The following is a 27,956-nucleotide window of genomic DNA, read 5'->3' as shown; positions in this document are numbered from 1 at the left end:
ACCTGTACAGATAACAGAATATCAAAACTAGTCTACAAGAAAATATTTTAATCTTTTACATTTGCAAAGTAATACTCATATATATATATATATATATTAGCAAACCTTCCATATCATTAAATCTTAAGTGCCATGACTAAGTTATTTATTAGTAATGTACTAAGGAAACGATAACCTTTTCACTCACTCACAAATTACCCATCTATCCTGGGCCGAACATGTGACACCCAATCAAATATGAATATACTTATTGTATAGGTAAATGCTATACACCACCCTCGCTTCAAAAAACACACGCTTCCACAGACACACACGCGCACTGCGCTCGCCTCGCTGAGGAACCGCAGTTTCCAGGTAGTTAAATTCAGCTTACATGATCATTAAACCGTCGACCCAGTTCCGACACCAAACTCACACCTACAGACAATCTTCATTAACGATGATTAACTCTCATACCACAGAAAAGGTTTTCCTAATGACCCTGAGCCCTGACAGAAAAGTATTCTGAAGTATTCTAAGATTCATACAAATCAGACTTGATTAAAAAAGAGATTGTGGAGAAAGTGGAGAGAACAAGATATATAAAGCAACAGAGATAGTGCTCTGTAAGTATCAGCCCTCTAATGCGACTCAGGGAGTCGACAGTCTCGCAAATATCACATTCAGCTATTATACACAGTGGACAAAAGGACTCTCACAAACTTAAAAAGCATATTTAAAATGAATAACTGTGAACGACTAAGGCCAAGCTAAGGCAGCTGTGTTTGGTTTAGAGGACACAATGCAAGCAGTGGCTAGAGTGATATTAACACGACGCACAAAGACATGCAAAAACGTCTATACCATGGCCGACATGGTATTAGGTGTCTGTAATTACTGTTTAGATAATAACTATCAAGCATAAGAAAAGAATGTGCTGAGTTGTGTTATGCTGTAATTAGATTATGCTTTGAAGAACCTGCCTGTGCAAACAAATATCAAAAACACCCAGGTAGCATGTAAAACCGTAGTTACTGATGAAAACATTAAGATCATAAATTATCCAGCATGCTGCTATTAGAGTTACCTTAAAAAAGTGAGAACCAAACAAGTCTTATTTCTCAGTAAAGTCATTCCTACTAGTGTTTGATGCACAAAACCAAAAAATGATCTCAATCTCCCAAAACCTGTCAAGAAGATACCCGTGTCATATTTCAACCCAAAATTTTGCAATGTTACAATAGTGTCAATACATTTTTCTAATTAATTATATTTATTAAGAACATTTTCTGACAAGTTTTCATTACTGTAATGTGAAAAAAAAGTAAATGGAAAACGAAGAAAAAAAGAAATATTTAAAATGTTTAGCATGTATAGATACTTGTAATTTAGATTATATATTCATTTTCATATTACAGTAATTAAAATGACATTTGGGGGGATTTTTTTTCCTTTGGGTTGAAATATGAAAACCTAGAACTTTTTTATTATAGCGTTGTAACTTGTGAAACGTACTATATATAAAAAAATAATGATACAAAAGTGTGGAAAAACAAACAATGAAGAAGGTAAAGCTTTGTTAAGGAAAAATGCAATTAGTTGAATTAATCTGAAAAAAAAAGTCAAAAAGAAAAATGAATGATGGAATGCAAGAGCTGAGAAATATGTAACCTATAGGATTTGCAGTTGTGACTTCACAACGATGTAAAGAACAGAGGTAAAGCTCTTAGTTGAAAAACAAAACAAAAACATAATTAATGGTTCCAATTCCTGTTTGCATAAATGCACAGTTAGATCGTAGTCTGAACATATTGATTATAGCCAGCCAGGGCTGCAGGGTCTCTCTCTGCTAGATTCAACCATAAGCCACAAGAAGCGCTTATATTAAACTATTTACACTAATCGAAAAAGGTAAGAATATAGATACCAAGTCCTATTTACAGGTTAGCTGCGTGGCAAGCGCTAATGCTGCCCTAACCACTTTGCAGAGGCGTCAGATAATAGGCCAATCACAGCAGAGGCAAACATTAGAGAAGACAGCCATTGTGTAGCAACCTATCAGAGCTCTGGAGGCAGAGGAAGGGGGCGGAGCTGCCGTTTAATTGGTTAAGTGGCTAGGCGAGGGGTGAGTTGGGTGAGCTGTGTGCTTGCATTAGTATTTTTAACCCTGTGCATTTAAAGGCAGGAGGTGAAGAGACAGGACATCAGCAGTAGTGGACAGCGCTTTGGGGACCATGCAGAGGTTTAGAACAGGACCGCACACTCGCACACTCATCCTACACATGCAGTGTAATACTGTTGGCTATTGATAATACAGTAAAATATTACTGTATTGAGTTGCCACAGTGAAAAACACCATGACCATATTACATTCTTGTAAGAATGTACTCCTTACATACAACAAATAAGAGGAAACATCTATGGCACTCCCTTAGCCGATCTGAAAGTGATGAGGGATACACATACAAACACACATCACTCACAAACTTCGTCCTGGAAACTCTGTATGCATTTTAAGGTGATTGTCCGTACATTCACTCCACACCTCTCCGGGTCTTAACCCGCACATCTTGGATCTGACTCGGGTGAAGTAACTAGGTGACCTGTCCTCCGAACACTTCCAACACCAGAGGGGTCAGCTGCATGCTGTGTTCGGGCTGGAAAGAAAGGGAGCGGTACTGCTTGGAGTGCTCTTCGTTCAGGCTACGGAGGTCCGCCAGCTTCTGGATCATCTTAGCGTAGAGCAGGCGGCCCCCAGGGTGATGCGCGAGGATGTACGCCTGCAGGACCTCAGATAACCTGTCCTGCAACGCTTCCACTCGCACGTGGTCCTGCACCCCGGGCCGGTCTACGAGCACACAGACACAGACAAATGAGATTCCTGTTTGCAAGCATTAAAAAGTCTCAGTCTGTCTAATGTTTAGTGTATTGGGAATACACACTGACCTGGAGACAGCAGACAAATGCCCATCAGCAGCACATGTTCCTCCTCATGTAGGTTGAGCTTTTTTAAGCTCACCTGAAACTTCACCAGAGGCTCCAACAGCTCCAGAGTGTGTCCAGCTGCGCCCCCAAACATAAACAAAATAAAGATGACTTCATAAGGCATAATCACGGGTGCTGTTCATCACAAACTAAGGACTTTTTTTTTTATTTAATTATTATTTTTGAGAACCCAAATGTACCAAATGAGACCCCCACACCCACACCCAACACACAATATAGCTATTGTTTTATAATTAATATTTAATTATTATTATTATTACTACATTATTACTATAATAATAATTAAAACCGTTAATAATAATAAAATAATACTAATTTGAAACAAACTTACAATACAATAAACAATACTTCCATAGCATTTATCACCATTTCTAATTAAATAATTAGTATAATTAATAATAACAATTATTATTAATATTAATAAATAATTTAAGACAATGAAACTATACTTTCATAGTTTCATAGCATATATTGGTAACATTTATGCTAAAATCTAATGTTAATTTGTACATATACATTTCAAGGCAATGTATTATGAACTAATATGAATTTATGTACAATAGTATGTTTATAAGTTAATTTAAACTTATAAACGATTTAAAAGATTTAAAAAAATAATAATTCATTGTTAGTTCATGATATATATATACCGTTTTCATTTTATTATTATATAAAATAATCATATTCATTATAATAATCATATTTTTTTTTTCATTTTTATTATAGTTTTTAACATGTATATTTTGCTTCAACTTATTTTTATTCCAATTTAAGTAATTTATTATATCAACTTACATTTATTTTATCTTAGTTAGTTGCCAAAGCAACATTTCTAATTTTCGTTTAGTTTAGGTTATTCATGTAATATCTATATTTTATTTTAGCTTTATTTCATTTAACAATAACAACACTGCAACCGTAGCATGTCAACGCAACTGTCCATCCCCGTGAGCTTGAGTTTGTACCTTTTGTCACATCATTGACGCAGTATTTAAAATCTGGTCCTCCACAGCTCCAACTCATGTCCTCTAGACTGAAAGACTGGTTAGACCTTAACATGATCACTTCTATAGCACTGGACTTCAGCAAAGCAATCTGATCTTCAGCTGTCAGCTCTCTGAGGCACACAAGAACAGACACAAACACATACACGTCAAATGTTGGCTCATGCTGGATTCTGTGAATGGCAGATGTAGAGGGAGTGGGTGAATCCAGTTCAGATAACATGACACTCCTATGGTTACCACAGCAACCTGCGCTCCGTAATGCATATGTATGTACGCGCACATTCTTAGGAAGCGGGGAAATACATGGACGTGCACAGAGGAAGGCAAGAAACATGTACTGAGAGTGACGGTTTAGAAGGTCATACCTATTTTTATGTTCCTGAGGAAATCAAATAGATGACAGTCATGTCAACAATAACCTGTTGGGAAAATGGTGGAAATTTCCACAAACGAGCACCACTAAATGGATGAAAGGAATATAGATCACCCTTGCTCAGGGTCCACAAAAGATTTCAGTTCCAGGCCCTGTGAAATTAACAACCAGCCCTTGCCATCAGCGATATCAGGGTTGCTCACCACCATTCAGTTGAATTGAGCAAGACAATTCAATTCTGAATTCAAACAAGACATAGAATTATAATTTAAATAAAATATAATCAAATAATTAAATGAATGGAATGTAATTAAAGAAATATAGCTGCTTTAAATGTAGTTTTTTTATAATATATAAAAATTATGTATATATTATACATTAAATAATACATAATTTAATAAATTCCTTTAGATTACTGTTGAATTTCATTAAATTGCAATTCAGTAATCAATTTCAATTCAAATTAACTCATGAATTTACTTTACCTGAATCCAGGAATCATCTTTGCAAAGCCGATGACTTTTTGAATGCTGTAGGAAACCAGGTCAGCCAGGTGAGGAAGCATGGAAAGACCGGAGCCCTCATCCTCCTTTGAGTCCGGACTGGAGCTCAAACCCTGCTCCTGATACATCATCAACAGATTACTCAGATTCATCTTACGATCTCCTGACTCTGCAGATGTGGAGAAAGAGAAAAAAAATATTAATGCTTTGCTTCATCTCACCAACCTTCAACAATTCATGTAACGGGTAGTGTACCTGCACTCTTCCATTACTTTTCATAAAATAAAATTAATGATTTTTATTATTAATTATTCTTGTGAAAATGTTGGTAGGGCATGTAAAAATCTGAATCAATGGCCCAAGAAGAAGAAAAGATGGACAGGCACACGGTTTTAATACACTGGCTTATAACTCTGTCTACTTGAATAACAGAAGCGTTATCTCCCCCTTGTGTCTGTTCCAAAATCTGCCATCACCTTATATAATACAGTCGATAACAAACAACTTCTGTTGTGAATGTTTAGTGAATTGTATGGAAATAATGTGACACAAAAATCTACATTCCAGCTATTTTGTGCACATTTAATTTGCTGTCATTAAATTGCATTATGTATTATGACTGCACGATTATGAGAAAAATCATAATTGTTGCTTTTTACCTTTGATATTGCAACTGTTTATTAATTTTGATTTTTTGTTATTCAGATTTGTATTAAATTATGTAAAGCTTGCAATAAAATCATTGAAGACATCTTTCCTGCATGTTTCCAGAGGTACACGTGACTGGTTGAGCCTGCAGCTCAGCACAAGCTCACTGACTGTCAGCGTACTGTTCTGCACTCTTGCAAACGCCTTCATGACAATAAACAAAGCTGTCAACAGGCAACACAGCCGAATAAATCTCTTGCTTACGTTTTCCCTATAGAGCAAACAATACCAACATATCTGAACGGCTGAAAAACAACGTTTTGATACAAAATATATATATAAAATAAATGTATAAAAACTATGATAAAAAAAAAGAAGAAGTAGTACCGGTACTCGTATTGTGAGATGTAAGATTATAGTCATACCAATTATGCCTAGTAGAGAATTTATAACAAATGTCATATTTAAATGTAAAAAACAACAACTTGCTGCTTCCAGGACAAGCCGTGTGTGTGCGTGCGTGCGTGTGTGTGTGTGTGTGTGTTAAACCCTACATTACGGGGACGAAATTATCGAAATATAAGGGGTTTTTTACTTCTAGGGTCATTCTTTTTGTCCCGATGAGGAAATCAGCATATAACTCATTATTAAATTATGTTTTTTTTTTTTAAAGGTTAAAATGCAGAACGTTTTCTGTGATGGTAGGTTTAGGGTTAAGGGATAGAATATACAGTTTATATAGTATAATAATCATTATGTCTATGAAAAGTCCCCATAAAACATGGAAATGTGTGTGTGTGGGCACGCATGTGAATAGTCTGTTTGTCATTAGAGTGGCTCTCCTGTGACGTCAGGCATGGTGAGATGGAGGGAGCCTGCTGTGCATACAAGACACACAAACCTCTAACACACAAACACTCATGCCTGCCTGCGCCTCACACTGGGCTGAAAAACATTTCTCAGAATGAACTTTACAGGTGATTTATGCACAAACGACTGTGTGTACATTAGTTTAGCATGTATACGCATTTGTTTGTGTGTGTGTGTGTGTGTCACCTGGCGAGTGGCTGAAGGAGTCTGAGGAGGCGTCTGATAGTGAATGAAGAGACGCGGCTCGGCTGGCACTACGTGTAACTGGACCCTCTCTAACTGGAGGCTGCAACACAAGACACACACAAATGCACATATGAATACCTTGAACATTAGCAATGTATGGATGCCTAATAAACAAAAAGGTGGACCATAAAAGTATTTGAACACTTAAAGTATCAATGTCTCTATGTTATATAACTAAATATCAAACCAATTACCATACATTTATTTGACACACAAACATTTGGTCAGGGGGAAAAAAAGGAACGGTTTGTTAGGTTTCAAATAATACAAATGTTGTTTGAAATTATTGTTCGAAAAGTTATCTGGACACTTTCTGGTTGTCAAATGTTAGTGTAAAATGTTAATGTACTAAACTATGGTTGCAAGGAGATATATATCATATATACACCACAGTTTGGGGCTAGTAAGATGTTTTTCATTTTGAAAGAAATCAATACTTTTATTCAGCAAGGACACATTAAATCGGGTCACAAAATGTAAATACTTTTTACATTGTTACAAAAATTACAATTTTAATGCAGTTCTTTGGAACATTCTATTATTCATCAAAGAATCCTGACAAAAACATAGCACGGTTTGCACAATAATATTATGCAGCAAAACTGTTTTCAACACAAAAATAATAAGAAATGTTTCTTGAGCAGCAAATCAGCACAGAATTATTTCTGAAGATTGTGTGTAAAAGGCTGCTGAAAATTTAAACATTTGACTTCAAATCACTTTAGCACCAGTTGGTTGAGAAAACTTTGTTCTGAATTTATTTAAGAATCAGTTGTTTGCAGAAGACACTTGGTTTGATATTTATTATTATTGTGTGTTTTTTTTTAGGTCACTCAAGAGTACAAAAACACATTGGGACCACTGTAAAAGAAGATATTAAAACTGGTTGAAAATAAGAGAATGAAATGCAAAGGGAAAAGAACATAAAAGATCAGATTTACTCTGAAACGTGAGAAGTCAGAGTAGGAGTCGTCAAAGGTTTTGTGATGCGCATCCACCAGCGTGTCGATGATGTTGCGCTGCTCCTCTGAGAGCCGGGGCTTCTGCGCCTCCCTCTGTGCCTCCTCATCCTTTCTCCTCTGGATCAGATCCTTTTTCCTCTGAACCTCTTCATCCGTCAGGATAACTGAAGGAAAAGACAGACGAGTATCATCACTATACCCATGTACTATCATTTGATTACAGGTAAAATACATCTAAACAATAAATGAGAAACTAAAATCGAATATTGTATGTTGTTCTCCAGTGTTCTATTATGACCATAATGCATCATCATTTAGTTGTTCACGGATGATAACCAATAGCTTTAAATTCAGTCTCACATACACTGATGAGGGGGAGAACAGTTCCATCAGACCAATATTTGTAGAAATATATGAGAAAAAAAACTGAACTACAATATCATAAAAGACCCCCCCCCCCCCCTTCTAAAACAGCTAAATCTACTGGATATTTTTCTTCATTTTCTACACTAAGCTGAGAATAATTATTATTATTAATTTTCAATCTCTCTGAATAAAAACGTAATTATTTATTTTAAAAGTTTAACTGAATTTAACATCATTCTCTGTGCCTTCCCTGATATACTCTGGAGTCACCGCACAATTTGAAAACATGGGGGCGATGTCCTATATGAGTACGTGCATTACTACCAGTATTTTGGATCAAACTGTGACCTTGAGCAATATTCAGGTAACAGGTTTATTGCTGTTATGATTGTTTGGGTCAATAAAAAATTTCCATCAAAAATTGCCGCTTTATGACTTGTTTAATTCACATTTATCTTATCTTTCTGTGAGTGTTGTTTGTTTAAAAAAAAAAAAAAAGGCAACATATAAGCTACACTTTCCGCTGATGATTCTTCAAAACACAAGAGCAATTGAGCATTTTGAAATCCCTGAAGTACCTTTCACTTACAAAATGATTTGCAAAGAACTGCCACTCAGGATCATGTGCTCACAAATGGCAAAATTACTTCCTTATACGAAGTATCACTTTGCTAACCGCCTTGTGTAAGGGACCTTTCATCAATGAACCACCTTACTTGCTTCTGTCTGGAACAACCTTATAAATAACTGTCCATACCTGCAGAGCCATTTAATATTGCGAAAATGACAGTTGGGACATGTTGAGACTCATAGCAAGGTTAAATAAAATCGAAACTATATATAAAACATGATATAACAAAGTGACTTGGCTCCCCGTGATCACTGTTCCAAGATGTGTCATGTTGGCTAGTAACTCACACTCTTTCATCATGCCAATATCCAGGCAACGCTTGAGTCTGCAGGACTGGCAGTGGCGACGGTTATCTTTAGTGATGGTGCAGCTTCCATTAAAAGGACAGGTAAAACTGGCCTTCCGCTTCATACTGCGCCTAATGAACACACGCAAAACGCACACACATAAACTATAAATAGTCTGGCAGTATCCCATTGGTTACAGATAATCCATGTTAATGTGTTTCTTAATAAACATCGGTGTAAATGTGCGAATACCAAATTGGATGAGAGCAAGTGTGTGCGTGTGTACCTGAAGAAGCCTTTGCATCCCTCGCAGGTCATCGCATTAAAGTGAAAGCCAGTGGCTTTGTCTCCACACACACCACAGATCCGTGGAACATTACGGTCAAACTCATCTGGCACTTGAGTGGATGTACTAACGGCTGACTCCATCACTGTAGGAGACGAAGGAGGAGGAGAGACAGTCAAGAGACATACATACAGAATGATGGGAAGAGGAACACTGACTGTGTAATGTACACTAATGGTCAAGGTTTTTATTAAAGTCTCTTCTGCTCACTAAGGCTGCATTTATTTGATCAAAGATACAGTAAAACTGTTATATTGTGAAAAATTATTCCAATTTAAAAGAACTATTTGAACAAATTTCATGTCACATGATCCTTCAGAAATCAGTCTGATATGCTGAATTGGTGAACATTTATTATCAATGTTGAAAACGCTATCATTTAAAAGTTTAGTGCAAGTAATATTTTATTTCTTAAGTAAGAAATGTATACTTGTATTTAACAAGAACATGAATGAAGAACAAAATGATCAAACGTGACAGTAAAGACATTTATCATATTCTTTCGAGCTTCCTATTCATCAAAGAATCCTGAAAAAAGTATCACATTTTCCACAAAAATATTAAGCAGCAAAAACTGTTTTCAACATTGAAAATAATAATTGAGCACCAATAATAATAATTAATATAAACTGAGCACCAAATCAGAATATTAGAGTGATTTCTGAAGGATCATGTGACACTGAAGACTGGAGTATTGATTGATGAATATTCAGCTTTGCCATCAGAGGAATACATTACATTTTAAAATATATTAAAATAGAAAACATTTATTTGAAATTGTAATAAGATTTCGAAATAAGAAATCCTACTTATTCCAAAGTTTTGACCAGTAGTGTATGCAAGGCAGAAAAAAAAGAAGGAGATTCCCTATTTCTTCAGCACTGACCGACAGCATAACAAAACCACAAATCATAACTGACATTCTTTAGCAAGTGTTGAATAATTAACAATCCTTTAATAGAACAATATATCATTCTGATTAAAGCCATGAGACCAGTATAACAAACCGAATGGGGGGAAAACAGAGTTCTTTATATAAGCATCACTAATGTATGCGCATTGATAAACAGCGTACGAGATAGAGGGGAATATTAATTAGCTATCAGTGCTACACCACTGAGAAAGGGCTGGACCGCTCAGAGGATTGGAGTGGTTGTAGGAGACCGTGCAAATGAAAACAAACAGATGTCAGCTTCAAGATCTCCATAGGAAGCTTTTTTCAAAGAATAAAAAAGAACAAGGTCAGCAAACACATAAACATGATAAAATCATTATAGCTCGATGGAACAACCCATGAGAAAGAGCAGCCGTGCTGAAATGAGCCAGAGGTCACGGTGACACGCCAACTCAAACAGGTTAAAAAGCATCAGGTGATAAGAATATTGTCACAATAAATGTGTATATGATAACAGCACGTGATTAACCCGTTCACTATCGTAGAAAATGAAACCAGCAATGAAGTTTAGATCTATGTGAAAGGTCGCAGGTACATCACGATCCTGTGTACAAACAGGAACAGCACAAACCAAATAAACAACTCTGCATAGAGAGTGATGTCACGGTTTTCCTGTTTTCACTCCTTTTTGTGAGCACTTCTGTATAAACGCAAAATCTTTCAACTGGTAAATATGCTGAAAGCTTTATGTAGTGGAAGTTCCACAACAGAAATACCAGTTCAGGTCTAGTACACACGCACACACATGACCTCTTCAAGAGAAAGTTCTCAAATTACTCTAATGCACATCGAAAACTCACACTAATAAAACCATTTCAAAACACTTCAGCACATAATGATGCATTTATCTAAATTGGGCTGTTCATTTATTCATCTATTCAAAATGTGTGAAACATTTGCAATCCCAGTTTTTGAAGATTTAGTTGGCAGTCAGCCATAAACATGGCACTACTTATGTGCATATTTTTTAAGGTAAACTGCATGTTATTTTTCTTGACTTTTCAAGTAATAATAATGATTGTTTTTGGTTGTCAATATTTAGATGTCTTCAAAAAGGTGGATGGAAGTCAATCATATAATAATACTTTCTTTAATTATTTTTTTTTTTTACTGCAGTCCTTGTAGACCAAACCATCATTGAATATGAAGTGTGCCCTCTTATAGTGCTCTAGATGGCTAGTGACTGGTGTCAGGTCCGGACGATGGCTAAATGAGTGCAGGTGAGAACCAGGAGGGATGCTGGGAAATGTAGTGCACTGAAATGCATGTGACAGAACCCCTAATCCCTCCTAAACAATATAATCCATTTAAGAGTAGACAGAGGGAGAAGCCAGGGTGAAGACAATGGTGGAGCCACGGGAATGTAGGGATAGAGCCCGACCATTATGGATTTTGGGGGGCCAATGCCCATACCGATATTAGGGAGTAAAAAAAAAAAATCGATATATAATCGGCCAATATTATTTATGTATATTATAATAAAGTAGCAATATTATTTATGTGTATATTATAGTACAGAACCAGACACACTTTCCCATTCGTGTGTACAAACTTTTGACTGGTACTTTATATAGAATATAGTATACATAAACAGAATATAGAAAATATATATATAAAACATTTTTGGTTTAACTTTTTTATTTTTGCCACAAACTGTGCTGCCGTACCATGAGAGCAGCAGGCGCAATGATATTACGCAGCAGCTGAAAATAGTCCCCAGCTAAGTAATTCCAATGTGACCAGCACTAAGTTTGTAATATCATTGCGCCTGCTGGTACGGCAGCACAGTTCCTTGATTATTACGCAGGAGTATGAGTATAGTTCCTAGTAATATTGGCCTAGAAAATTCTGTCGGTCTTAGTACACGATGTAACTACAGAAGAGTCGGGTTTTAAATAGGAAAAATATCAAAACTCTTTGGACATTTTTTTGAGAGAGATATTAACGGTCTAATCAGATTCAATGATCTATGCTGCCTAAGCTATGCTAAAAGTGCTACCGCCAGACCCGGAGATCGGCTGAAAACGGTAAAACTCAACTGTTCAACTCAAGGGAAGTTGGAAAATGAGCCTATTTCCAAAAAAACTGGAGTGTTCCTTTAACACTACGTTGTCACCTGGTGAGACACTATAAAGTAAATAAACAATGTCCCCATCTTTTACTCTCACAACGAGCTTATCATACTGGTTAGCTAGCTAGCGAGGTTTCATACCTTGTCAGTGGAGTGGAAGCTAATGTGTGCGCACATATTACATCGTGACAGTGTCTGAAGAGACCTCATTACTGAAGTGAAAGGGCTGACTGACTGCTGTCACTACAGTGACCTGGGTCGCTAGTAGCAAACAATGTAGCGTGCTCTGCTGGACAAACTACGTAGTTACACAATTTAAAAGCATTTTATCTGCGTTACATGATCTGTAAAAAAACAAGTTTATATTGGCGACATATCTGTGGTCATATACGCCGATACATCTGCGACAGGCTCATATTCGCCGATAATATCGGCAGACCGATATACCGGTCGGGCTCTAGTAGGGACCGGGCGACGATGCTGGTCCCAGAGTGTAGGGCGGAGCAGAAGACCACTGCTACGCAGACGGGGCTGACGACCCCCAAGGCGGAGCAAAAGACCACCACAGCTAAGCAGACGAAACTGGGATGCCGGCATGACTTGCTGACCTCTGGCGAGCCAGCATCAGCAGAACTGAGACAAACAGACAAAAAAACTGAGTTCTAGGGTGGCCATGAATGAGGGAACTTAGATCGGCCACTGTGCCCGTGACGAGTGAGCTATGATCGGCCTCCGTGCCCGTAACGAGGGAACTTTGATCTAGGGAGGTTTGCAAAGGGAGGTTTGCGCTCTGGGGCTGGAGTGGACTCCAGAGCGGGCTCATGGGCTGGAGTGGACTCTGGAATGGTCCAATAGGCTGGAGCGGACTTTGGAGCAGACTTATGGGCTGGAGCAAGCTCTCTCGTAATGACAGGTGCAGTCTAGCATAGAAAAGCAAAGCCTTTCCTCATCACCATCTGTACTGATGTTCTTGGAAATCAGATCCCTGCTAGTAGAAATAGCCTTTCTGGACCTGGGTTTGGGGACCCTGAAGCAGTCTTTTGGGCAGAAAGGGACTCTAGACTCTTGAGCTCACGGTATGAGTGATAATGGAGCATGAACTGGGCAGATTTCAGGTGGAGATTCCGCTGTGATGACCGCTGGCTCAAGAAGGATTGGAGTGAACTGGGCTGGTTGTGACTGAGGGGCGATGATGTCTTCAATTGTTTCACCTACTGTGAAGGAGGATCCACTCATCCACCCAATGCACATATTCAATGTATTGCTCCAGGAAACACGTGGTAGCTGCCGCCAATTTTTTTTGCAAAAAGATAATTGTCCAAACTACTCCAAAAGAATATAGGGTATCATCGTTCCATGGCACCAAATGGGAGAGCTCAAGGAACTCTTCCACATAGACTTCAACTGATCAGCCATCTTGTGAGATGAAGAGAAGCAAATCGGCGGGGTGGACTGGTGGATCTGTCTGTGCTCATATTGCTGTCTGCTTTCAGGTAATTATCAGACTCAAAGGCAGATAGACAGTAAAAACCACACGGGTTTATTGTAACATTAGGATATGAGCGAATAGGTAAGGAAGTGGGAATATAGCAGGTTAAGGAGAATGATTCAATAATAACAGAATAGTGTTGCAGGTGCAGAAGGAGATCGCAGATACGTGGACGGTGAAAGTGGAGAGAACACACTTCCCGGCATGGTCCAGGTAGAGGCTTACTGGAATGTAGAGGGATCACTAGAGAAATAGAGATCAAGGGGCAGGTAGAAGATCGCTGGGGAATTGTTGGGAATTTGTTGGGAAATCATAGGGGAATCGTCTGTAGTCCTTGTTGTAGACCAGACCATCACTGAATTATCACTGTCTTATAGTGCACGTGACACCTACAAGTGGTCCCATATATGTTTAAATGTGTCTGTCATTTTAATATAATAAAATATAAAACAAAGTGGAATTTATTTCAAAGAAAGTAATGATGAAGAAATAAACGTAAGTAATTTTTTACTTTATACATGCGCTTGCATAAGGATTCGCATATCGGTGCGGTCAAGTGCAGGAAAAAAGTAATTGCGTTTCTTTATTCTGGATTGTGCCTAATTTCTCAACAGTCTGTAGAAAAAAAAATCTTTTAAATTATAAAGTAGACTTAGTGAAGTGAGCTGTATGACTGATTAGCCTAGCTATACAATATTGTCCTCACCAACTAATATTATAAACAATGCCCATCATTACACACAATAAATGAGCTTAACATTTAAGGTGCAAAACAAAAAGACAGAAGGATAGGACCATGTTTGGCAACCCCCTGGAAATCCATTAATACTATTCACCTGAAAATAAAAACAAGGGTCACACTTTAATATAGCTGCTCGATCGATATTGGAAAAAAACTGACATTGCGATATTTTGTTTTTCTGCGATATATTTTGTGGTATGAAAACATGTTCAAATGATAAACTCTCGCTCTATGATGGTAAGACTAAACTTTGCAATTAATCCGAGAATCAGATGAATTTCAAATTGTGGTGTCTGGTCTGTACAGATCAACTACGATCCCTACACTTGACATCGCACATCCTGCGATTTGACTTTCACGGCTGCACACATCGCGATAACGATGTTACAAAAAATATACAGCCCAAGTAACACTTCATTTTAGGTGTCTTGTCTTTAACTACTATGTACTAAAATTATAATTTTTAGGGACAATTTTCTTGTGTTCACTTGTTCACTTTTGTGTTCAAATGTTCACTTTTGCTACTATTGAGGTGGGATACGGAAAAGATTGAGGACAGGTTTGGTGGTATGGTTAGGTTTAAGGGAGGGGTCAACGGTGTAATTATAGACAATTACATGATGGTATTTTTTTTTATATAAGCACAATGTAACAACATGCACACAATAAGTGCATTGTATCAATGATTAATTTAAATGTTAGTACATAGTAGTTTAAGACACTTGATATAAAGTGGGACCAAAACAAGAATATAATGCTGAATGTCTCAACAAAGGATGCCAATTGCAAATTGTTAGATAAATTTAGTCCTTGCTTTTTCAAGTCTCCAAAATCATTAACTGTGTGTGCACACTGTGTTTTGTTGAGATTCTGGACTGTGCACAATGCGCATGCCACATCTCCACTATTAGCACTTCAGTATATGGCTCTTGTTATCAACGCACACATAGCATGAAAGAGATAAGAGACTTTCAGAAAATGTTAAATGTGTCTCAACTGGCCAGTCAGGTTAATGTTCCATCTTGAGCCACATAGCATCTCTGAAAACACCTGGGATCTTTTAGGTCTGGACATGTGAAGACGGCATGACTGACACTTTGACTGTGGCCTCACTATATGTATGACCGTGATGCCCTTTAAGGTAATGCAGAGTTAATGATTGAATGGACTAAAGCATCACATAGCACTAACAAGTATGTAGGCCAAGGTGTACGAGAAAGACTGTCCCTCTTCAGAAGGATGACCTGGTTGTGAGTTTAATGGCCTGTTTATCATATAAAAGAACATGATGTACACCGGAGAAGATCAGCATCGAAATAATATGCATGATCATTATCTTTTAATCAAAAATTGAAAACAAGGATTGACTAAGAATTGACTTTGACCTTCTCAAAAAAAAAAAAAAAAAAAGAGCAAAGTCATTGTGAATAAACACGGATTAGCATATTCCATAACCTATTGCTAGTGGTAATTCTGTAACATACAGTGTTCATGCTACAGTAACTCTATAACATAACTCTGTAACTATGGTGATACCTCAATCGTCATACGTAACTATGGTTCCTTCGCAATAAATACTTTTAGTAACTGCATAATGTGGTTCGACTTTGTAACGAGTGCAACATTTAGACATAGTTAGGTCATAAATTTAAGTAAACAGAGAAAAGCGCCACAGCCCTTACAGCAGAGGTCGAGGGGCGCCTGTATGCAGGACAGGACAGAGATGCTGTCAGGGTTTCATAAACCTTCATTAGCTATGACAACAGACAGAGACAGACTCACACGGCAGGAATGCCAGGCCTGGCATAGAGACCATGTGGAAAACACAGGAACACATGCAACAGCACATACTAAAGCTTCGTAGAAATGTTCTTGCACTTGGAGCAACCCGGCAAACTGCCGTTGACGGCTATAATGCAAGAACGATCAGCAGACTCATAAAACCCATAAAAACAGACAGAGACATTGAGACAAACTGTCCTACACATTTCCTCCGCACACACACACACACACACGAAAAGGAAATGTGTGCGTATGTGTAATGCGCAGAGCCAGTTGGGTCAGTTCGGGTCCAGAACACACAGAAACTGCTGTTGTCCTCAAACGAACCTGACTGGAAACACACTGCCAGATTATAACACTGCCACACACTCACACACACAAAGTCTTTCTCTCACATACACAACACACAAAATTCCACAAGTACACCACACAAATACAAACTTAGACTCGTGCCAAGCAACACTCTATGAGGACATGGTAAAGAATTTTTTCTGTCAGATTCTTTCAGAAATTTCCATTTGCTTAAGCTAAAAACATGCACATTATGTGAACATAAGTAATTGTTTATAGTAGATGCTTAACCACAGACAGCATTTACATTAACATACCGCTCAGGAGCCGGAACAGCCGATATATTCCTTGAAATCAAGCTGGTTTAGATTTAACTTCAAGAAATGTGGTCAACTTGAGGAGAAACACAAATTCAACCCATGTAGGCCAGGGTTCCTAAAATCCGGTCCTGGAGGGCCACTGCCCTGCAGAGTTTATTTCCAACCCTAATCAAACACGCCTGAACAAGCTAGTCAAGGTCTTCAGAGTTACTAGAAAATTGCAGGAAAGTGAGTTTGATCATGGTTTGAGCTAAACTCTGCAGGACAGTGGCCCTCGAATTTGAGGATCCCTGATGTAGGCAAACACATCCTCAAAGGACAAACATTTTTGCATAAACACAATTTAAAGGGATAGTTCGCCCAAAAATGAAAATTCTGTCATCATAAATGGAAATATTTTGAGTTTTTTCTTTTCTCAAAACTATCTGTTCTGTTCTTCAAAATGTCTTCTTTAATGTTCCACTGAATAAGCGAAAGTCACACAGGTTTGGAACGACATGGTGAGTAAATTACATTTTTGGGGGTACCATCTCTTTAATACAGTGGAGAATGCTGCACTTTTCACTTTAAACCAATGAGGAAAACAACTTTGACAAGACATTGTGAAGAAGAACTTCAACTGAGCCTCAACAACATCAACTTCTGATTGTGGCATTATTTTTGTGTAATGACCACTAAACTTTATAATTATAATTGATGTATTTATTTGGTAAATATGTAATTAGGGTGATAGAAAATCCCTCCGCTTCATGATAATGACTGACTGTATATTATGCCTTACTAGAGACTATGCAAAATAATAGAATCTCACAAAAAAAAAACAATGCAAGGGAAAGAAATGTAAAATTTTCATACATTTGTGTTATTTCAGTCCATTTGATTCTCGACCCATGTAGGTTTAGTGAAGCCATATATAGCAATGTCAAGCATCTGAGCAAATAGTACCAATCCACAGTAGCTGAAGATATGCTGCGCAAAGACATACATTAATCATTTATCGTTCCATCATGCTGAAAAAGCTCCACACACTGAACATCAATTATTTCTGAACTGTTAAATTCACCATAAGCAAACAAATATTATTTATAAAAAGATGCAAAGACAAAGATAGCACTGTAAAACATTAGCCACGGTAAACAAACAAGCATCAGGCCAACACTGTTCAGGTTACATTACTAAATGGCCTGAAGTCAAAATTAGGCTGTTCACTAATGAGAAATCTTTCTTAGCTGTGAATAGTCTCTTTACGTATTCGTCTTTGGTTACCCTTGCCATAACGCGACCACTCACTCTGCTCATGCAAAACACGGGGCAAGAACACACACATGACCAGAAAAGTGTAACTGACTCCTCCTTCCTCTTTCCTCCCTTTTCCCTCCTTCCGTACAGGGGGTCTTTCTACCCTGTGTCCAATCCCAGTGGTCTGCATGCACACACACGCATACACACACATACAGAGCCAACTTCCCCTTCAATGGGCCTCTCTACAGGGCTACAGTCAAGGCCTCACAGCTTCTGCCTAGAGTTACAGAAACTACACACAGGCCCACACATTCCAGCCTCTGAAATGAGCACCGCCACAATAACAACCTAAACATCACAATCCAGTTCCTTTAAACAAAAGAAACATATCATCAGTGCAACCTACACAGAGCAAGACATGTACAAATGAAAGTCCAGTGTGGCACAAGCTCAGACACTATCGTGATTGTGAAAATAATATACAGGTGCATGGGAACTCTGGAGCACACTGAACATGTAAACTTCCTGTATAGAGTAATATAGATTTTGCTGCTGCGGTAGGCCTACATTCTGGAGCTCAGCACAAACCAAATCCATGTATTTTTAGTAACTTATCCTGCACTGATAATCTAATAAAATGAACAAAAATGAAGAGGACAAAATTAGATAAGCCTGTAGTTTGTGTATGTATACATTACAGATCAAAAGATTTATGGTTTTTAAAGAAAAGAAAAAAGTCTCACACCAGGAAAGTTGAAATGTTCACCAAGGCTGCATTTATTGGACCAAAAAGAATTTAAAACAGTAATTATGTGAAATATTATTACAATTCAAAATAACTGTTTTCTATTTTATTCCTGTGATGGATGGAAAAGCTGAATTTTCAGCAGCATCATTACTTTAGTCTTCAGTGTCACATGATCCTTCAGAAATCATTCCAATAAGCATATTTGGTGCTCAATAAACATTTATTTTGTATCATTGATGATAAAAACAGTTGTGCTGCTTAATATTAATGCATCCCTGATGAATAAAAGTATTCTTTATTTTATTTGTATTTTTATTACTGACCCCTAACTATTAAAATGGTAGTGTACAAAAGACAGTGGTACTGAATAAAAGGGAAAGAGGGTTTTGAAATCTTTCCAGGGTATCACGTCTAATCTTGTTACATGGTTGGATATTTCATACTATTTCCGATCAAATTAGAAAATAACAGCCCTGAATTTGCACAATGGAGCATCGTTCACAAAGCAACCACTTTTACCAAATGCATTCTAGCCACACAAAACACAAACACATTATCTGATAAAACTAGTCCAAGGCATAGCCAACCGAGCCAATCAAACATGGGACAAAGGTAAGCATTACGTTTATTTTGAAAGTCTACCTTGACATAAACCAAAAAAACTAGAAAATATGGGAATTAATATGGCCAGGTATTTTTCTTTTTACCATGCTTATCTGACAAGCCCTAGCTAGTTGTCCATTACACTATCAAAATGTCTGTAAAAATAGGACACAATGTACTCTATGAATATGAAGCAATTTCCCATATTGTTTTTTAATTTTTCTACAGGTGTTTTACCTGCATTTTAAATTATGCATTGCATTGTGTTTCCGTAAAATTAATGCATAATGTCCTGGCAGAAAAATGACCAGTACAATTTCAGTTTTTATTTCTTTACAGTGTAGGAACGCTGAAAAAGTCATAGCCCAGTTCAACAGACATGTTAAACAAACTATGCGGACTACAACAGATTCTCAACATACCAACAGCACAATGTGCTTTCATGTGAGTCACACGCTCTTTCTCCACAAGGGCATTATGTTTAACAATACTGCTGAGGTAAATATGATTTATATAGCAGGGTTTTAATAAAGCATTTTTATATGTTTCACTTTCATCAAAAGGTTTTATAAAACATAGGCATCCATCAGGAAATATATAACCCTTTTTTCTGATTATAATGTGAAAAAGGATAATAATGTATATTATTATGACAGCAGAAAATTGACTAAAGTACAAAAAATATTCAATTGGAAGAATTATTTTCACTTAAAATTAAACATTATATACGAATAGACAAGTGCATAATATATCATGTCTTGATGTAGCTACATTTACATATGCCCATATGTGAAAGCATATGAATGAAAGTTTCATTATATTGTAACTATTCTAATGTATATTAACTAATTATCTATAAAGTATTAAAACATGCATCAATGTTTGGTAGCATTATCAAAGCAAGTTATTATAAAATGATACCGCAAACACGCTCTATCAAAAAACATTTCTCCGATGTGAATCAGTACACCAAAACCTGCATTTTTGTAACGAATTCGTAGTTCAATTTATCTCTGGCATTGCAGTATGTGGCTAGAAAAGTGAGCTAAATCTCCAAAGCAGTAACTTTAAAAGTGCTGGTAAAGCTATAGAAGCGATATTGTCGCTGTGGCTGTATGATGTCGCAGTTACAAATTACTGCAACAGATGAGCTGATACGCAGCTATACAATCAAACTCAATACACGCTTATGTATTGCTTACAATAGAATTAATGCTCATTAGAAGGAATTTTCTGCTTTAAATCATTCCTCGGAACTGTCTGTTCTTGGAGGCATGTGCGAAGTTTTCCCACGTTGTATAACTTGCCAAGATCGGTGTTTAAATTGCATTCAATCAGTGCAACGAGAAGATGCATCGAAGACATACAACGAATAAATAAACAAACAAACAGGTATTATAGTGACAAACGTGTTTTAGCTCAGCAACTACCCACATAAACTCTCTCTCTCGCTTTATCTGGAGCTCATGTGCCATGTTAAAAAACAGTCACTTGAGTAGGTTACCTAACATTAGCAGACTAGCAGCTTTTGTTGTGAATTGCATTAGTGTGAGCACAAGGTTCACTTTGATAATAGTGTGTGTTAGAGTAAACAGCTCGCTTCGTACCTGCGTGCAACTTTTCCGATCAAGCGTGATGTGACTTTTGCTGCTTCACTCTAGCCCGTAACTTGTAAATCTTGTTTTTTTTTCACACCGAGAACTTGGCGCCAGCTCACATGCTAGCACGCCGAGAAAACACGCCCACCGCCTCGGCAGCGCAGCCCGCAGAGGGTCGCCTCGCTCCGCGTCCAGCCGCACCGCAGCCCCGTATTCGCGATCGAGCCTCTGGAGAAGCTAGTCGATGAGATGCTAACGAATTACGCTGGCTATTGCAGATTTGCAATCCATCCCATCTCGCGACGCGAGTCTATGGATTAACTAAAGACAAATAAATCAAAAATATCGGTCGAATCCGAAAGCACTACCTCCGCGCCCTGTGGGTGATTCTCAGTTTCCGGACACAAAACAAACTTTGAACCCACGCTGGTTAGGACTGTAAAAATGTTGTACTTGACCCTAAATAGATGGGACTCCGTGTAATTACGCCCCGCCCCGACTCTACCCTGTACGGCGGATTTTCCTCCAAAGACTGTGCTGTGAGCGTTCGTCCGCTGTTTTGGTTGGTGTGACATCCTCTGCCACGCGCGCACTGTTTGGACAGGTCGGTTGTTCGTAAAGCGCGTGGGGACAACTCCCACATTCCACAAGCAAAACACACTCACGCACAAACCCCACTGCATTCACAGGCAGAGCCTGCGCGCGCTCACACACACACATACACTCACGCGCGCGAGGGGTGTGTCATGACGTCAGAGGCATCAACGAGGTAAACAGTTTGTCCGCATGAGGTCGAACATTATGTTCGTGTATAAATGTGGAGAAATGTGAGCCAGCTACTTGATCGGTATAAGACTGCATTAAATGGATTAAAAATAATTTACTCATCTTGTAGCAAACACAATTTTCTTCTTTGTAACACAAAATATGTTATGCAGAAGGACAGCCTGTAGGCTACTTTCATTGTTTAAATAAAAAGCTGCAAACTGGCTTTCATTCCCTAACATTCTGCCTTATTTTAAATTTTTGAAAATTGTGGGGGGTCATAAGGGTGAGTAAATGGTGAGAGAAATTATTATTAGCCTATTATTTTTGTATTTTACTGTTCCTTTAAGAAAAACATAAATACAACGCAAACAATTTATGGTCGAGCCAACATAGCCTACTTAACCTAATAGCAGTATGCGATTTCCAGTCTACAGTAACCGCAGTAATTCATGGAAATGTTCAGCCATGTATGACGGCCAGTCTGTTTAAATATAATATTTTGGTTTGTAAGGAGATGAGTTCATGTTTTTTTGGGTGTGTCTGCCTGAGTAGCCTAGTATAGCTTCGGTTTTTAGGCCTCGAACGCAGAACACAATGTTGTTTGCGTGTGTGTATGCATAAGATCACATTAGGAAATTCATCGCTGTGGCACCCAGTGGGAGAAGAGCGGCTTTGTGTCGTATGTGTGCGCATGCATTTGTGTGTATATGATATCTGAGCAGTAAGGATTGATGGTGAATGTTGAGATAAAGGGAGAGAAACGTGATGGAGTGACGTAGCGAAAGTAAGATCGTAGTCGTGGAGGCATGAACGGAAGTAAAAGATACAGAGAGAGAGGGCCCCTTATGGTTATCCCCTGGCTGTTTCCGTTGTCCTCTCACGGGAACATATGGGCTATTGTCTGGAAATATAGAGGGGCACGTTTAGGGTACTAAGCATTCTTTGTACATCCACTTAAAACAGAAATGCAAAGACAAATATAAGATTCAGATAGGCTTACGGATTCGGAATATTTATACCGTCTCATTACACTAAAATAATATGTGAATATGTGCTTGCTTGTGATGTTTAATCTGGTCTTCGAGTGACCTTCAGACGACTCTGTAATGGTGTTCACCTATAAAAGATCCCTTTCACCCCTGCGTTTGCTAAAGACTATATACTCACTTTTTTTGCAAAACCTCTGTTCTCCTCTCCATTTCTAATGCACAAAATGTTCTGACGGTTACAATGATGTAACAGGTCATAACCTCTCATAGACTACAAAGATCGCGTTGGAATGTGTGAAGAACAGGAATGTTTCTTCGTTTTAGGTCAAAGGTCAAGGCAAGGGCAGCCAGCCAATCGGGATTCTGCATGAAAATCATATAAAAACATGTCTTAAAAATATATTTTTTAAAGCTATAAATGATTAAAATAATTATAAGCAAAACACTTTCTAAACAGCAATAATATTATTACAGTACTATGCTTCTGTATGCTTTACTGTTGTGCAACATAAGGAGTTGTTTGTATAGCATTTAGATTAATACGTAAATTAAATTAAGAGTTGTGTAAAATTAGATACAACTGGGTTTACACTTTATTTTAAAGGTATCCTTGTTACTGTGTAATTGCACAAATAAGTACCCTGTAAAAAAATATTTGTTGACTCAACTCATATTTTGTTTCCTTTTTGAATTGGCTTTTTGAGTTTTTGGACAAGTCTATCTGACAAATTATAAAGTAATCTGATTAAATTTAGTTATGAAAACTTCACTTTAGATTAACTTAAATTGAATAGTTACTAAATCTTCACTTACTGTAGCAGCAAACCAACATTGAATGTATTAGCACTAAAATATTCATTTGTAAATTACATTTGATTTAGACTAAAATGGCAAATAAAAATCACAGCAACCCATAGTTTATTACGCAATTAAATTTATTGCAATAACAAACACCTAAAAACAACCACAAAGCTATCTTACGCCTGACTCAATGTATGGCTTATGCTTGCCTCAGTTTCCAAATAAAACAATAAGAACATATATGAACAAGCTCATCAATATCAACAAATTTATCAATGAAAATAAACACCACTCAACAACAAAAAAGCAGAGGTTGTATGCGCCAGTGTTTCCTCACTGCATTTTTTTTTTCAAGCCATGAATCTTTGCTGTGCATAGCTCTCCCTACCAACCTTCATACAAATTTTGAAGGTGTATCGTAGCTCTTTGGGATAGTCAATGTACAAAGCATAAAGGAGTCCAAACAGTGTGGCAAAAGCATTTTGAACATCTTGGAGATCCAAAACCACAATCTCCTCCTCCAGTATCACAGCCACATCCACAGCATCATCTGGGAAGACACTATCGTGCCTGGTGTCCTCTCTCACGGTCAAGATGTCCACATTAAAGGTAGGGTTGGTAATCCTGTTCAGAAACATTTTTTATTATACTGGGTGAAATGGTCCTTCCATTCTGATAGTAGTCAATACATTATGTGTTCAGAAAAAGGAATGAAACAAATCTGACCTCTGTAGCAGCTGTAGGACAGTAAAAACTCTGACCAATCACTGCCATTCGGTGCGAATGTAAAGAACCAATCAGATGCCTTCATGTCTCGTGCCCGAGCACCACTGCGTGCACAGCAGTGATGCGCGGGTCAATGTATAAACAACCCGCACCCGACCGACGTTTTCAACTAACCCGCCCGCAACTCGGACCGCAAAAAAAGGTAAGAAAATATTGTACCTGACCCGCGTTTTTTAAAGTAGCAATAGTAAATGCTCATCGCGTCATGGGCCATAGACGGAGGAACTAGGGGTGCGCATTTTTCAGAATGCTGTATGATATAGCCTAGTGTTTTGTAATAAAGGCTTGATTTATTCATTTATTTCGTTTCATTTTCTTAACAATTAAGATGCTGCATGTGTTTATCCAGTCTAATCGACGTGCGTCTCTCCCCGGACTTTCCCAACAAAAATCCCGCCCCCTCTCAGCAAATAGGCTACATAAAACTGACATTACTGAGCTATATGCGTTTAAAAGTAGCCTATTAAAATGGCACAATGGCATTGCTCAGTTCAACGCGTTGGGAAATCGGGCATTTTGTCCCGCGTCAGCTTTTATTCAAAAGTTAATAACGCGTTCAACATTCAAAAGGTAAATAAGGATTTCCCACTGTCATCTGCAGACTGAGCTCGTGCGTCATCCTCGCGCATTCAGCCAATAAAGTGTAGACCTATGTATTTCATAGAACATTGTGTCTAGTACTATATAAATTACAAAGGTAAACGACCCGACCGACCGCGACCCGAATATCATTAAAAATATTTTTGGATGACTCGTAACCGCGGGCGCAGGCACCCGCTCATTTTGGATCAACCCGCGCATCAGTGGTAGGTATGCAGCTGACTCCAAATGTGGATGCGCGTTCATGTTTGTGGGGGGGCGTAGCTTTGGACGGAGCACTGACAGGAGGGGGCGGAGCTTAGAAGAGGTGCCACTTTCAAATCTGGCTAGCTCTCCAACATTACCTACTCTAGCTTTAACCCTGCAAACAATGTCTTGCATCATCAATAGGCTGAAAAGAAAGAGAGAGAAAAAACTCAGCGGTGGACTAACTTTCATTACTGCATAAAACAGACAATGCCTAAACATTTAAGGAATTCATTGGCATTTTCCCTGCATTTATTTCCAGGAGTAAATATTGAATTATATTGTTCATGCAACAGTTTACATCAGCTGCTTGAACACTGAACAGTATCTGTGTTTGCGTGGACAGCTGTTGTTTTATTCATTCTCTTTGATGATTCAGAACATAAGGTTTTACATGAACACTAAATAATTAGATTGACGTGTGTGATTGTTGGATCAAATCGTAATTATAATACATATTGGAAAATAACTGACATAAGTGCAATATTTGTGTTTCTGTGACAGTGACACATATTTTGATGTGAAAAATGAGAATACAGGATTCCTAGAAAATATTTCCATCTGAATTTCTTAATTTTTAAACCAATCAATCTTTAATTTTGCCTGAAAACTGCAGGGTGTCCTTAAAGCTTCTCCTTTGTTAGCATTTTTACAAACCAAGCTGCTCTGCAACACCGGATACTGAGCGAATCGCGTGAACACACAAGATCTTTCTGAGTGACTCGCATTACTATACAAAGATCATGCTGGAATGTGCAAGAACATAATGGTACTTCATTTTAGGTCAAAGATCAAGGGCAGCCATCCAATCGGAATTCTGCATGGAAATCAAATAAAACATTTCAATACTTTTACAAAAAAAAAGAAGAAGCTATAAACAATAAAATGTTATCAGCAATATACTTTGTAAACAGCAATAGTTGTTTGTCGGATTCATAGTTAGCATTTAGATGAATACGTAAATTAAATTAAGAGTTGTGTAAAATTTGATAAAACTGAGGTTACATTTTATTGTAAGGTAGGCTATTGTTACTGTGTAATTATACAGTAAGTAATTTTAAGTAGACTAGTACACTTACTATGGTTTGGTTATGGCTTATGCTTGTAATGGTGTAGGCTACTGTACAAGGGATTGTAAAAAGTGTTACCAAAATTTGTTAGAATTTTTACTCTGCTAATTGACCCATTTAGCAATGAAAATATTTTCTTAGATTAGCCCAAAAGGGAAACAGAAAGAGAAAACGCTCATCTTCTATCTTTATTCATGGCACAACGACAAAAGGCATTTTACATGGAGAAAGTGTAGCTCACAGCGGGAAAAATAAATACAAATAAACAAATAAATAAATGTTTTTGTCACAATTAAATTATAAATTTAAGGCTAAACCATGGATTGTTCGTGCACGACAGTCATCTCTTGTTTTTGATTTGAGATTTGAAAATAATAAAAGAGGCAAACCGTTTTGTAACAATCTGATGTGCCTGTTGCTCTGTAGAAAGTAAATAATACTATTAAAACCTTTTTCGACAGAGGAGATTGTGAGTTTGAGATTGTAGCGTAGGCTACTTTAGTCCGAGCCACTGAAGGAACAAGATTATCTTAATTTACAGCTGAGGTATAGCGCTTATGAAAACATATTAGGAATACTATAAATAAAGTAAATAAAAAAAAGCTGAGAAAATTCGACAAATATGAAAGTGAGTAGGTTAGCTTATACCGGTTAAAACTATTTAACGTTAACAAGCTAACGTATCATGTTGGTTTGAGTGAACCTGCTGCAACTGACGCGGCCGCAGCTAAATAAAATAGCCAAGCGCCATATATGCCCGAATTAAGGAAACATCGCAAATTCATAAACATATACACGCACAATTTAACACCATAACAGCGCTCATAACGACATATTGAATAAGTGTTGTTATGCTACTCCTCGCGGCAGTGCGGTCCCATGGTGTAATGGTTAGCACTCTGGACTTTGAATCCAGCGATCCGAGTTCAAATCTCGGTGGGACCTCGTCCTTTTGAAAATGCAGAAAAAGCCAACGTAGTCGAAGATTGAAACCAAATGCTATATCGTGTTGAATTAGAAAACCCCAAAACTCCATGAAAAATAATAATTCATCATGTGTACATTTACAAAACAAGCAATGACACAGTGTCTCCAAGAAGTGACTTGTGAGTATCATATTTCATTTATTGATGAAGATGGACTGGTTTTGATATTTGATAGCTGCTTATTTAAGTCATCAAAATGTGTAACAGTAAAATAAATTCACAACAGCCCCACAGTTGATCCCTTGTTGCTATGGCCATTTTTCTTCTTCTTTTTTTGTCACAGTATAAATATGAAATAATTTGTGTTAGTCCATCTCTTTCAGTGATTACTATTTTAAACTAGGTTTTTTTAAGCTCTATTACCAGATTAAGGATGTAAAAATGTTTAAAATTTCCAAAATAATTGTAAATATGTTGTTAATTTACACTTTGCATACCACACAAGTTCTATGTTGATTTACAGTCTGATGGTTACTGTGAGATAAATAGCGTTGAGCCTAATTAAATGGCTGTATTCATACGTTTTAAGTTTAGGGTTGTATGCCACACCTAAGCAAACTATGTTTAACGGGCAAACAAGCAAAGACTAGCAGTGCTTGTCAGTACTGAACATAAGAAAGTGACGCCCAACATGATTAACAAATT

At 37.6% G+C, this 27,956-nt stretch overlaps 1 protein-coding gene across 3 annotated transcripts; it reads right to left on the bottom strand.

Annotated features, from left to right (window-relative positions):
• Nucleotides 1-29: 29 nt before the first annotated feature.
• On the bottom strand, nt 30-21,734 carry vdrb (vitamin D receptor b). 3 transcript variants are annotated; one of them, XM_079629001.1, is made up of 9 exons: nt 21,075-21,734; nt 9,165-9,309; nt 8,879-9,009; nt 7,574-7,758; nt 6,573-6,672; nt 4,851-5,037; nt 3,951-4,102; nt 2,926-3,042; nt 30-2,827 (listed from the first exon to the last, which is right to left on the bottom strand). In XM_079629001.1, exons 2-9 carry the CDS (start codon nt 9,305-9,307, stop codon nt 2,574-2,576), a joined length of 1,269 nt encoding a protein of 422 aa, XP_079485127.1. In that variant the 5' UTR covers nt 9,308-9,309; nt 21,075-21,734; the 3' UTR covers nt 30-2,573. The 3 variants fall into 3 exon arrangements, with proteins under 3 accessions (XP_079485127.1, XP_079485129.1, XP_079485128.1); XM_079629003.1 differs by lacking the exon at nt 21,075-21,734 and adding an exon at nt 16,872-16,890 and having other exon boundaries at nt 1,435-2,827; XM_079629002.1 differs by lacking the exon at nt 21,075-21,734 and adding an exon at nt 12,698-12,718 and having other exon boundaries at nt 1,435-2,827.
• Between the last annotated feature and the right edge of the window lie 6,222 nt (nt 21,735-27,956).

Source organism: Phoxinus phoxinus, assembly GCF_949152265.1.
Source record: "Phoxinus phoxinus genome assembly, chromosome: 11".
Lineage (NCBI taxonomy): Eukaryota > Metazoa > Chordata > Actinopteri > Cypriniformes > Leuciscidae > Phoxinus > Phoxinus phoxinus.
This window is presented reverse-complemented; position numbering and strand designations above follow the sequence as displayed.